Source organism: Hemitrygon akajei, chromosome 6, assembly GCF_048418815.1.
Source record: "Hemitrygon akajei chromosome 6, sHemAka1.3, whole genome shotgun sequence".
Classification (NCBI taxonomy): Eukaryota; Metazoa; Chordata; class Chondrichthyes; order Myliobatiformes; family Dasyatidae; genus Hemitrygon; species Hemitrygon akajei.
In genome coordinates, this window is record NC_133129.1 from 90,495,307 (window position 1) to 90,509,057 (window position 13,751).

Genomic DNA, 13,751 nt, shown 5'->3' on the forward strand with positions numbered 1-13,751 from the left:
GACGTGGACGATGGAGAAAGGCTGACTGTTTCAGCGTTCTTTCCTGTTTGCATTATGATTGTGCATCTGCTTACACGAGCACTCAATGATTCTCGACTGCAATAAGAAGGACTCTTGAGCTCACAAGCTAATTCGTCACGACCCTTACACCGTACCATCTGTCTACGATGCACTTTCTCTGTAACTGTGACACTTTACTCTGCATTCTGTTTAAGTTTTCCCTTCTACTACCTCAATGTACTGAGGTGATGATTTGATCTGTGTGAACAGTAAACAAGACTGTACCTTGGTACATGTGATAGTAATAAACCGATTTCACCAGATTACCGTGGGAATGGGAACCTGGAACAACACACTCCTGATTGATTTCTACCTTCATCACCATAGCCTAGTTCTTCTGAAACAACACAGGTAACGTCAACAAGTCCAATCTGATCAAATCTAATAGTATGAAATCCCAATCAATCAGATCAAATCTCTAACTTTACATGTCACATATAGTTCTCTAACCCCAGGTTATATTTCAGAACATACTCAAACAGCACAGAAAGAGGCTCTTCGGCCCACTGAGTCCGTGCTGACCATCAGCCACCTATCCAACTGATCCCAGCCTGCCTGTGGCCATCAAACTTTACAACTCTTCCCTCGGAGTGTCAGACACCTGAGCCAATAAGGCTGGTCCTGGACTTATTTCCACTTGGCATAATTTACCTATTATTATTTAATTATTTATGGTTTTATATTGCTACATTTCTACACTATTCTACACAATTTCCCTCGGGATCGATAAAGTATGTCTGTCTGTCTATTCCCCTTGCCTTCCCATCAACTCCACCCACACTTTGCCATTCACTTCCAAAAGGTTTAGAGTGGCAACCACTGCCCAAGTCTGTCATCGGGATGTGTGAATGTACATACATACACACACTACACAGTGCCGGGGCAGGGGGGTGGGGATCGAACCCAGCCCTCTGTGACAGACAGCAGTTTTTGTAGCTGTGCCACCCAGTTACCCTTTCATGTATACAGGTTAATTCAATTTCCCTCCATCCCAGAGGTCTGACTGACTTACGCCACCAATCACCACACACCAACAATTGAATCACTCACCCAGCCAGCCAATCCCAGGAACCCAAGTATTCCCTTGCTCTGTACTTCCCCACTTCCACCGATGAGCAAGTCTGAATACAGTCACAGAGCACTACAGCGTGGAAAAAGGCCCTTTGGCACATCTAGTCCATGACAGTCCAGTCTTCCGTCTAGTCCCATCGACCTGCACCTGGACTACAGTCCTCCATATCTCTCTCATCCCATGTACCAATCCAAATCTCTCTCAATTGTTGAAATTGAACCCTCCTCTACTACTTGTGTTGGCAGCTCATTCTATGCTCTCACCACCCTCTGAGTGAAGAAGATCCCCTTAAATATTATACCTTTCACCCAAAACTTATGTTGGATTTTTGTAAATTAACTTTTTTATACTTGTTTGTACTTTTGTTATACTTCAGTGAGTTTTCCCGTGGCTACAGTTGCCTCAGGAAACATCTTGCTTGAGTCTGGCTATTTAATTCATTAACTTCAGCTTTATAAAGCTCGAGTCAGGCTGCACCTGGAGTACTGCGTACAGTTCTAGTTGTGCAACTATAGGAGGGATGTTGAGGCTTTGGGGAGGGTGCAGAAGAGGTTTACCAGGACACTGCCTGGTTTACAGGGCATGTGCCATCACGAGAGGCTGGGTTGTTTTCTTTGGAGTGCTAGAGGTGGAGTGGAGATCTGATGGACGTTTGTAAGCTTACAAAAGGCATAAATAGAATGGAGAGACAGTATATTTTCCTCAGGAAAATTTTATATTTAATACCAGAGGGCATGCATTTAAGGTTAGAAGGGATAATTACAAAGGAGACGTGAGAGGCAAGTTTTTTTTAAATACAGAGAGTGATGGGTGCCTGGAATGCACTACCTGGGTTGGTGGTAGAGGCAGATAATCTGGCATTTTTAAGATACATTTAGATACGCATTGTATACTGTTGGTACTGTGTTTTGCACCTTGACCCCAAAGTAACGCTGTCTCCTTTGGCTGTATTCATGACAATTAAACTTGAATTGAACCAGAGGACACAGCTTCAGAATAGAGGGGACATCCTTTTAAAACACAGATGAGGAGGAACTTCTTTAGCCAGAGTGGTGAATCTGTTATTCTTTGCCACAGGCGGCTGTGGAGGCCAAGTCATTATGTATTTAAGACAGAGGTTGATAGATTCTTGATTAGTCAGTGCATGAAGGGATAGAGGGAGAAGGCAGGAGATCAGGGCTGAGAGGAAAATCGGATCAGCCATGATGAAATGGTGGAGCAGTCTTAACAGGCAGAATGCTCTAATGCTATCTTATGGACTTATGGAATTAAATGTGAAAAAAGTGGAAGGATATGGACATTTTGTAAGCAGAAGGGATTAGTTTAGCTCACCATTTGATTAGTAATTAATTGGTTCAGCACAACATTGTGGGCTGAAGGGCCTGTGTTATACTGTTTTACGTTCTAACTGTTATCTGTTGAAATATCAGTGGAATCAGTGGTCTAGTACAAGACGACCAGATTATCTTTGTTCGTTCTCTTTCTCTGCTCTTTCCCTGTTTGCCTCTTCTTTCCATCTTCATTTCTCATCACACTTCTCCCCTCGTTTCCTTGTTCTTGCAATGCTCAATAAAACAATCATAAGCAGCAAGTTTTACATCTCATTCTTAACTTACAAAGAAGCATTAGATCGCAAGAGCACCAGGGTTCAACACTTGTGACCGTCTAGTCCTGGTCTCACTCAACCTGCACATTCGGATTCTCCAATTCCAGATACTCACCTCCACTAGAAATGCAAGGATCAGGTTGGCTGCGATTAAAAGCAGCATCTTATTCCGCCAATCCAGGGGGACGCAGACCAGCTGGGAGGAAGAAAGGTGGACAGTTCCATCGTCAGATTACCATGATGATCTTCTGATCTCATTCACTCTACTCCCCTTCCCATTTTATTCTCCCCACAGTCCTTAAGACCGTAAGACATAGGAGTAGAATTAAGCCATTTGGCCAAGTGAGTCTACTCTACCCTCACATCATGGCCAAGTTATTTTCCTTCTTAACCCCATTTTCTTGCCTTCTCCCTGTAGCTTTGACACCCCTTATCAATCAAGAATCTATCAACCTCCACTTTAAATATACTCAATGGCAGTATTCCCATCAACTACCCCCAGGCATACACACTAGGGTCAATTAACTCACTGATCTGCATGCAGTTGGGACATGGGCAGATACTGGAGCACCCAGAATAGACCCATGCAAGATCTGTTCATCTGAAGGCAAGTGGCTGACTTGCGACACAAGGACACTTGCAAGACCACACTGGACTTTGTTTGATAGATCAGATCTCCCCTTAAACCTCTCCCCCCCCCAAACCCCTTCCCCAAATATCACAGATCACAACCTTGACAAGGTAGATACAGAGTAACAACTTCTGCCCAGAACAGAATCATACAGGACGGAAACAGGGCCTTGGGATTATCCATGGTCTTATTAAATGGTGGAGTAGATTAACTATACAACTTAAGGACAGTCCTACTTTGTTTTCACTGACCAACACAGTCTTGACAAGTCTTTGGTCATAAGCTCTAATATCTGGCAAGTCCCAGTGACAAGGGATTGCCAGTCTTTGAAACTCTCTTCAACAGAGGGCTGGGGAAACAAAGTCCAAATATTTTGAAGGCAAAGGGAAATGGATTCTTGATATGGAAGGGGATGAAAACTTAAACTTGAGTAGATAGACATAGGTAAAATGGATGGTCAGTGTCTTCTTCCTGAGGTGGAAATACCCAAAACCAAAGAAACAAAGGTCCAGGGACCCCTTGCTTAATGGTGTTGGTCCATGGCACAAAAAAGGTTGGCACCACTGATTTAAGGTGAGTGAAGGAAAGTTTAGGGAAGATGTCAGAGGTGATTTTTTTAAAAAAACATGGAGTGCTGGGTGCTTGGAATGGACTGCCAGGGGTGGTGGTAGAGGACGATACAACAGGGACATTTAAGAGACTCTTAGATTAGCACATGGATGAAAGAAAATGGAAGGTTATGTGCTGTGTAGGAGGGAAGGGTTAGATTGATGGTGGAATAGGTTATAAGGTCAGCCCAACACTGTGGGTGAAGTACTGTACAGTAGCATTCTATATTTATGTTACAGTCAGATCAGCTTGAATGGCACAGTTGGTCTGAGGAATTAACTCGTACTTCCAATTCCTACGTTCAAACTGCTTCCAGCGCCAGTGTGGTCCACTCTACCATTCAGAGGCAGCTAGGTTTGAATGGAGCCTCAACAGATCGGTAATCTGACCAAGCAGAGGTATATAAACCATGAGGGGTACGGAATAGGTAAATGCACAGTCTTTTTCTCAGGGACTGCCATCATCATCATCATGTGCCGTGTTGTATGATGCAGGCAATCACGGTCTTTTCATGACCAAGATTGTTCTTGGCAATTTTTTTCTACAGAAGTGGTTTGCCATTGCCTTCTTCTGGGCAGTGTCTTTACAATATGAGTGACTCTCGCCATTATCAATACTCTTCAGAGATTGTCTGCCTGGTGTCAGTGATTGCATAACCAGGACTTGTGATATGCACCAGCTACTCATACAACCATCCACCACCTGCTTGCATGGATTCATGTGACCCTGATCGGGGGGGGGTTAAGTTGGTAAGACACTTTACCCAAGGGTGAACTGTAAAGATGTGGAAATCAATAGCTAGAGGGCATAGGTTAAAGGCAAGAGGGGAGAGATAAAAGGAACTCCTGGAGCAACTTTTTTTTTTAAAAAGCAAAGGGAGGATTCTATGTGAAATGAGCAACACGCACAAAAATGACGGAAGAACTCAGCAGGTCAGGCAGCATCTATGAGGGAGGGAAAAACAGTTGACGTTTTGGGCCAAGACCCTACATCAAGATTCAGCCCTGATCCAAGTCTTGGTCTGAAATATCAACTGTTTATTCCACTTCATTGATGCTGTCTGGTTCCTTAAGGTTGTCATAGGGACAAGCTCCCACTACCTAGTAAATGCTCCTAATGGAATGTGCCTCAAACAGTCTCTGTAAACCAAGTCCAGCTCCTGGCCTTCACATGTGGCTTAGCTACGAAGCCCTGCGGAGCCTTTTCTACTGACAGGAGAAAGGGCAAAGGCAGGTTACTACAGCCTTAAAATCAGTTCCTTTGGGCAGATAGGGATCGTCAGCTTACCTAGGTGAAGTAAAACTCTTGATCTCAAACCTCCATGCCTTGCGGCTATACCCAATCATGAGGAAGACTCCTGGAGTAAACCTAGAGGGAAAAATCTGGAGGCTGCAGTCCCTAAGGCAGTCCTACCTCGAGTTCAAAGCTGACTAGCAACTCCTGCGATGCTGCTGGAACCAAACTGTATCGATCTCTGCCATTCCTTTGGGTTCATCAGCTGTGTGGAGAGGGCAACATCTTGCTCCCCATATCGTATTGCCCTGGCTTGCATATCACACTGACAGCTAAGAGGCAACATCCAAGTTTGACCCCGACTAACTGAGGGCCTCAGATGCTGCCTAACCTGTTGAGTTCCTCCAGCATTTTGTATGAGCTGCTCAAGATTTCCAGCATCTACAGAATGTCTTGCATCTATATGGAAAGAGCTTCTAGGTGAGAGGAAGTGGTTGTGGCAGGTACAGTAACAACATTTAAAAGACCGTTGGACAGGTACATGGAAGGGTTTACAGGGTTACAGGTCATACACAAGCACGTGGGACCAGCCTGGGTGGGACATCTTGGTCTGCATTGGACCAGGTGGGCCAAAGAGCCTGTTTCCGTACTCTACAAAACTGAATCCCAGAAAGACACAGTAACCCCACTGCTGTTACCTCGAAGAAATAATCAATACTTTCGAATGGGTACATCATAATCAGGAAGATGAAGCCATACAGGATCAGAATACATCCCATATATAAATCTGAAACACGAAAGTGGAGAGTGAATATATTCCCAAGCTGATCTGCATTATTCTCTCTTGGTTTACCATGCAAACATCCTTGCTTAGACTCTGTAAAAACTCATTATGCCTGTTATTCCCATCTCCCACTTTGAGACACAGAAGACCTTCAAGCCGCCTTGGTCCCATCAATCCCATTCCCCACATTTTCCTACAACCTACTTGGAGCATCTCAGTGGATTGAACAGCATCTGTGGAGGTGAAGGGAAGAACTGCTGATGCTTTGGGTGGAAACCCTGAATCAGGACAAATCAGATTTCCATTCCATAAATGCAGTTCCTCCAGCATTGATTTTTGCTCTAATTCCAGTATCAGTAGTCTTTTTTGCTACCAGAACAAGGACATCAAGTACTGCAGGTTTACCCTGCTAATGAGTTGCTGGATAGCAGTGGAGCTGGACTTGTTGTACACCATGTTGCGTTCTGCTTTAGCCACCCAGGAAAGAGGGCAACAGGAGGTGCAGGTGATTGTACTGGAATTTTTGTTGTGATCACAAGACTCTGTTGGACATTAGTAATGTAGAATACTGAGAGTCCAATTCATTGGTTCATTTCCCAAGTTACTGTGCATATTCTATACATGTACAACAAGCTGGAGGAACTCAGTAGATCGGGCAGCATCTCGGCCCGAAACGTTGACTGCTCGTTTCCACGGATGCTGCCCGATCTGCTGAGTTCCTCCAGCTTGTTGTACATGTTGATTCGACCACAGCATCTGCAGTGTACTCTGTGTTTATGTATGTGTGTTATGTGTACTACAGTGCTTTACACCCTGGTCTGGAGAAACGTCCTCTCGTTTGACGGTATACTTGTATATAGTTAGATGACAATAAACTTGACTTGACTTGGAGACTGACAGTGGGGGAGTTGTGTGGCCTCGGTTGTTGTGTCGACAAGGCCCTTGTGCCGGGGGGTCGCCTAAGGCAGCTGTGAGCCGTTGGATTCTGCGCATGCCCTCTCCTGTTGTGCTGCCCTCCAGTTTTCGCTCAGTAGGAGTCAAGCTGAATTGCATTCGTCTGTGGCTGAACTGTGCAATTATGAGGAACAGCTACAGGCTTGCTCTGCAGAAACGTGGCCTCAGGACATCATCCATGCACCATCAATCTACAGGCCATGACACTCAGGGACTAGGGCTTTATAACTGTTCTTTTGGTAACTGTATGATTTTCTGCTACCATAATTATATGTGATGTGTGCTGTGTGTGATTGTTAGTTCTGTGTTTTGCACCTGGGTCCCGGAGGAATGCTGTCTTGTTTGGCTATATTCATGCGTATGGCTGAATGACAATTCAACTTGAAATTGTCCGTATCCCTCCACTGATGCTGCCCAACCTCCTCAGTCCCTCTTTTTACCCTTAAACTCTTCCACCCATCACCTCCCAGCTTCGTACTTCATCCCCTTCCCCCAACCACTTACCTTCTGCTTCACCTATCACCTGGCAGCTTGTACCCTCCCCTTTCCCCACCTCCCCTCCCACCACCTTATTCTGGCTTCTGCCTCTTTCCTTTCCAGTTCTGATGAAGCAGGGGATCTCAACCTGTGATGCAAGGACCCCTTGCTTAATGGTATTAGTCCATAGTATTAAAAAAACCCTGTGATGAAGGGTCGTGGCCCAAACATCAACTGTTTATTCCTCTCATAGATGTTGCCTGACTTGGCCAAATTCCTCCAGCATTCTGTGCATAGCTTATGAGTTCTTTTCTCGTTCCTGATTCTAGCATCTGCATTCTCTCGTGTCTCCATTTTCCTGTAACCTATGCTCTTCTCCCGTTTTCCTACCGCCCAACTACACAAAAGATTGAAATTACAATGACCATCAGGGAAGAGGTACAGAAGCCTGAAAAGACACACTCAACGATTCGGGAACTGCTTCTTCACCTCTGCCATATGATTTCTGAATGGACGTTGAACCCATGATCACTACCACATGACTTTTGTTCTATTTTATTTTTGCACTACTTACTTAATTTAACTATTATATAAACACACACACACAGAGTATATTTACTGTAATTATCATGTATTGCATCCATCCAGCATCCTCTTTGATTTTCTACCATCAGGCAGAAGACTCCGATGCATAAGAACAAGAATGGTCAGGATGGGAAACGGTTTCTTCCCTCAGGCCATTAGGCTTCTGAACTCCCTGCCGCATTGCATTCGAAGTGTCACTGGTTAATCTGTTCTCTGCCTTACAATATTTAATTTATGCACTTCAGTTGTTTATGTGTAATCCATCTGTAGATTTTATCTTTACTTTCATAAATTATTGTGGGTTATGTGTGTTATGGGTACTATACTGCTTTACACCCTGGTCCAGAGAAACGTTGTTGTGTTTGACGGTACACATGTATATAGTTAGGTGACAATAAACTGGGCTTGACAGTTGGCATGTGGGAGGAAACTAGAGCACCCAGGGGGAGAAATCCACTACAGTCACAGGGACAAACTCCAAACAACGTCAGCGGTCGGGATTGAATTCAGGCCTCTCAAGGTGTGAGGCGGTGGTTCCACCCACTGTGTCTCCCATAAACAGGTTGTTAGGATGGACAGTGAGACGAGGCTGCAACCCCAGAACACACACACACACACACACACACACACGACTCACAGTTTCTGTAGATGGGTTGCCGGAAGGGCTTTCCCCTTGAGAATACTAAAGCAACAGCCAGATACTGGCAACAGGAGATGAAGAAGAGCGTGGTGTTCTCATAGCAGGAGATACGGTCCTCATCCTCTTCAGTATCGTTTGACCACAGAACGCTTGTATTGTCCAGATTATCAGTCCAGTTTCCATCACAAGCACTGAGAACAGAAGTAATCAGCAGTTTCACATTTCACGTTGTGGAAGATGTTTTGTTAAAAATTGGTGCTCAGTGAATCTCCCTCTACACTGTCCCATCATACACTCCCAGAGTCAGACACAGAGTGAATCTCCCTCTACACTGTCCCATCACACACTCCCAGGGTCAGACACAGAGTGAAGCTCCCTCTACACTGTCTCATCACACACCCCCAGGGTCAGACACAGAGTGAAGCTCCCTCCACACCGTCCCATCACACACCCCCAGGGTCAGACACAGAGTGAATCTCCCTCCACACCGTCCCATCACACACTCCCGGGGTCAGACACAGAGTGAAGCTCCCTCCACACCGTCCCATCACACACTCCCAGGGTTAGACACAGAGTGAAACTCCCTCTACACTGTCCCATCACACACTCCCAGAGTCAGACACAGAGTGAAACTCCCTCTACACTGTCTCATCACACACCCCCAGGGTCAGACACAGAGTGAATCTCCCTCTACACTGTCCCATCATACACTCCCAGGGTCAGAAAGAGTGAAGCTCCCTCTACACTGTCCCATCATACACTCCCAGGGTCAGAAAGAGTGAAGCTCCCTCTACACTGTCCCATCACACACTCCCAGGGTTAGACACAGAGTGAATCCGCCCTCTACACTGTCCCATCATACACTCCCAGGGTCAGAAAGAGTGAAGCTCCCTCTACACTGTCCCATCACACACTCCCAGGGTCAGACACAGAGTGCTCCCTCTACACTGTCCCATCACACACTCCCAGGGTCAGACACAGAGTGAAGCTCCCTCTACACCGTCCCATCACACACTCCCAGGGTCAGACACAGAGTGAAGCTCCCTCTACACTGTCCCATCACACACTCCCAGGGTCAGACACAGAGTGAATCTCCATCTACACTGTCCCATCACACACTCCCAGGGTCAGACACAGAGTGAAGCTCCCTCTACACTGTCCCATCATACACTCCCAGGGTCAGAAAGAGTGAAGCTCCCTCTACACTGTCCCATCATACACTCCCAGGGTCAGAAAGAGTGAAGCTCCCTCTACACTGTCCCATCACACACTCCCAGGGTTAGACACAGAGTGAATCCGCCCTCCACACTGTCCCATCATACACTCCCAGGGTCAGAAAGAGTGAAGCTCCCTCTACACTGTCCCATCACACACTCCCAGGGTCAGACACAGAGTGCTCCCTCTACACTGTCCCATCACACACTCCCAGGGTCAGACACAGAGTGAAGCTCCCTCTACACTGTCCCATCACACACTCCCAGGGTTAGACACAGAATGAATCCCCCCTCTACACTGTCCCATCACACACACCCAGGGTCAGAAAGAGTGAAACTCCCTCTACACTGTCCCATCACACACTCCCAGGGGTGGCTGTTGGGCTGGTGTGGCTCGAAGGGATATAGCATGGACTCCATGCTATATCCCCAAAACTAAGTAAGTAAATACATCCCTCATGACCTTATCAGGGTGGTAGGGTGGGTGGAGATCTGTATGTACAAAAGTAGGTGTAAGGCTCTAATTCCCTCTAGTAGCCTGCAGTTCACCCTTGGGCACCTGCTTAGCCCCCCGCCCCGATCAGGGTCACATGAAGCCATGGGAGCAGGTGGTGGGTGGATGGTCGTATGAGCAGCTAGTGTATATCACAAGTCCTGGTTATGTGACCACTGACGCCAGGCAGACAATCTCTGAAGAGTACTGATAATGGCTGGGGTCACCCATCTAGTAAAGACACTGCCCAGAAGAAGCCAATGGCAAACCATTTCTGTAGAAAAATTTGCCAAGAACAATCATGGTCATGGAAAGACCACGATCACCCACATCAGACATGACACATAATGAACGAACAAAATTGATAAATTGCTCTCAGATGTAATGACATACAGTGAAAAACTATGCTTTGTATTTATACAGATCATGATTATCAATACATTGAGGTAGTTGAAGGGAAAAGCAATTACAGAGTACGGACTAGAGTGTTACAGTCATAGAGAAAATGCAATGTTGGCAGACAATAAGGTGCAAGGACCATAATGAAGTAGACTGTGATGTCAAGAGTCTTTATCTTATTGTACTAGAGGATGGTTCACTAGTCACAGAAGCTGTCCTTGAGACTGGTGATACATCCTTTCAGGATTTAGTATCTGCTGCCCAATGGGTGAGGGGAGAAGACAGAATGTCCAGAATGGGTGAGAGTCTTCGATTGTGATGGCTGTTTTCCCGAGGCAGTGGGAAATGTTGGCACAGTCCATCGAGGGTACTGTTTTCTGTCATGGCGGGGAAGGGAAGGAAAGGAGGTGGGGTGCAGAGACAAGATGGGAGAGACTAGATGAACCAGAGACATATCAGAGTCGGACAAACACACACAAAGAGCTGGCTGAACTCGGGGAAGGAACAGACTTGAGATGAGATACTTCATTCTTTCCACAGATGCTACCTGACTCCCCACCCCCCCTCAGTATCTTGTGTGTGTGCGTTGGTTGGGCTTTTGTATTTATTTATTGAGTTACAGCATAAAATGGGACCAGCCCTTCAAACCACACTGCCCAGCAACTTCCAATTTAATCCTAGCCTAATCACGGGACAATTTACAATGACCAATTAACCTACCAACCGGTAAGTCTTTGGACTGTGGGAGGAAACCAGAGCACCCGGAGGAAACCCACGCACTCACAGGCAGCGGTTGGAACTGAACCTGGGTCGCAGGTACTGTAAAGCGTTGTGCTAACCTCTACGCTACTCTTCTACCAGATTTGGGGGGTGGGGGAAGAGAGAATGTCCAAAAGTCCGCAATGGATGGGACTCTTAAATAATGTTGTCTGGTTTACAGGGACTGAATGGAGAGTGAGTGGTACTTACTTTGGCGAGGGTATTCCTTCCCTGTACCAGGGCTGTTCCTTAACCAGCAGAAAGGCAGTGACCTGAAAGGCCAGTGTGAGAAGTGCTTGTAACAGCATAGACAGCAGGATCGGTACGGACATCAGGCTGGTTGGGGGCCTCTGTGGCACCAGCTCCTTCCAGGATGAATTCAAGCTCACTGCAAGAACAGGACAGTGTTAGAGATACAAGAAATGGCAGGCACTGAGATCTGCAGCAACGCACAATCACCCGGAGCAACTCAGCGGGTCTAGACAGTTGATGTTTTGGGTTGAAATCATTCACCTGGATTAAAAGACTAGAGGGGAGAGCGGTGGTCTAGAGATATGGGGTATAGGAAGAGTCGGTAGGTGTTGGGTGGCTCCAGCTGTGGAGGGGGGAGGGAGTGGTAATAGCAACAGAGGCTGTGAGGTGTCCTCCAAAAGGACCACAACCTTGTCACAGGGTTGGAGTGTGCGCCTCAATGACCTGAAGAGCTCTGTTGGCTAGAGTCAGGTCTTTATGCTTTGGCTCTCGCCCATGCAAATAGGTTAAAGGGTAGCAGCCAGACTAAGAGTGGTCCACTGGTCCTCCAGGTTTGGAGGTTCAGCTCAGGGGAACAACTCTGACTGGGCAAACAAAACTGTTACGGTAACAGCAATGAAGAATCCTTTTACATCTCAGTGTGACGGTATTCCTGAGTCTCCACCCGGGGCTTACATGACTGACGGTGGTGAAAACAAAAAGGGAGCTACTGACGTGATATAGGATGCCCTGAACACTACCAGAGATGGAGGACTTTCAATGCTGCCCTAAACACCAGCGGTGTAACAGGCAGTATCACTGTAATGTGCGAAGAGGTAGCTTTTTATATAGAGAGTGGGAGGTACCTGGAGGAAGATGATCAGAGGCATAGCCACAGTGTGTTCCCAGAGCGTTACTGGGTAATACTAGAGGATATACTTTTAAGGTAAATGGAAGAAAGTTCAAGGGAGATGTCAGAGGTAGGTTTCAGACACTGGGAGTGTTGATGCCTGGAACAGATGGTGGCGGAGGCCGATACATTAGGGACATTTAAGAGGCGCATCTGGTAGGGAAGGGTTAAACTGATGGTGGAGTAGATTAAAAGGTTGGCACAATATTGTGGGTCGAAAGGCCCACATCGTGGTCTAGTGTTCTATGTTCTATGAAAGCAGTTTAGATTACAGTCAGATCAGCGCCCTCCAAGATGACCACAACTTTGTTGTGGTTTGGAGGCTTGTGTGCTTCAATGACCCAGAGAGCTATGTTGGCTGGAGTCAGGGCTTTGGCTCTTGGTAGGGTCACCTATGCCAAACAGGTCAAAGGGTAGAGGTCAGTCCAAGAGTGGTCCACCGATCCTCTGGGTTCGACTCAGGGTTAATAACCCTAATTGTCAAAACAAAATGGCAATGAAGAATCCATGTGCAGCTGAGTTGCCACGGTCAGACAGGGATGGAGCATCTGCACTGCTGCCCTAAATAGCAGCAGGCGTAATGGACAGTGCGTAAGTGAGATCAGCACAAACTGATTTGAATGGCAGGGAAGATTTGAGGAGATTACTCCTGTTCCCAATTCATGCATTCAAACAGCTTCCACCTTCAACGTTAAGTTGAAGGGCCTGCATTGCTCTATGTGCTATGACCTTGAAGGAATGCAGATGTAGGGAAGGTGGAGAATGGAATCAAGAGATGGAGATGGGGAGAGCAGATGGGAACAGCTCAGGGACAGAGTGTAGGTGATGGGCAGATGGAGGGAGTGGAGAAGTGGAAAGAACTGGGGTGATGTGGGGTGTGGTGTTGGGTGTCAGAGAAACTGGGCAGATCAGGAGGAGAAAGAAAAATAGGACAGAAGGGGAGCGGGTCACCTGAGACTGGAGAATTCAATGTTCAAGCAATTAAGTTGCTGACAGAATATGAGGTGTTGTTTCTCGTGTCTCCAGCCAGCTAGAGAAACATGCAGTGTTCTTTACTGCATTAGATCGTTCCCACTGCCAGCTCCTGGTTTCCC

At 46.5% G+C, this 13,751-nt stretch overlaps 1 protein-coding gene across 1 annotated transcript in view; it reads right to left on the bottom strand.

The window, feature by feature from the left end:
• The window catches only part of LOC140729251 (polyamine-transporting ATPase 13A3-like), a 97,384-nt gene that overhangs the window by 5,621 nt on the left and 78,012 nt on the right, over positions 1-13,751 (bottom strand). Inside the window, exons 28-31 of the mRNA XM_073048823.1 lie at positions 11,727-11,904; positions 8,649-8,842; positions 5,910-5,998; positions 2,854-2,934 (exon numbers count right to left, since the gene is read on the bottom strand). Coding sequence (XP_072904924.1) covers positions 2,854-2,934; positions 5,910-5,998; positions 8,649-8,842; positions 11,727-11,904 — 542 coding nt within the window. The remainder of the gene's footprint in view (positions 1-2,853; positions 2,935-5,909; positions 5,999-8,648; positions 8,843-11,726; positions 11,905-13,751) is intronic.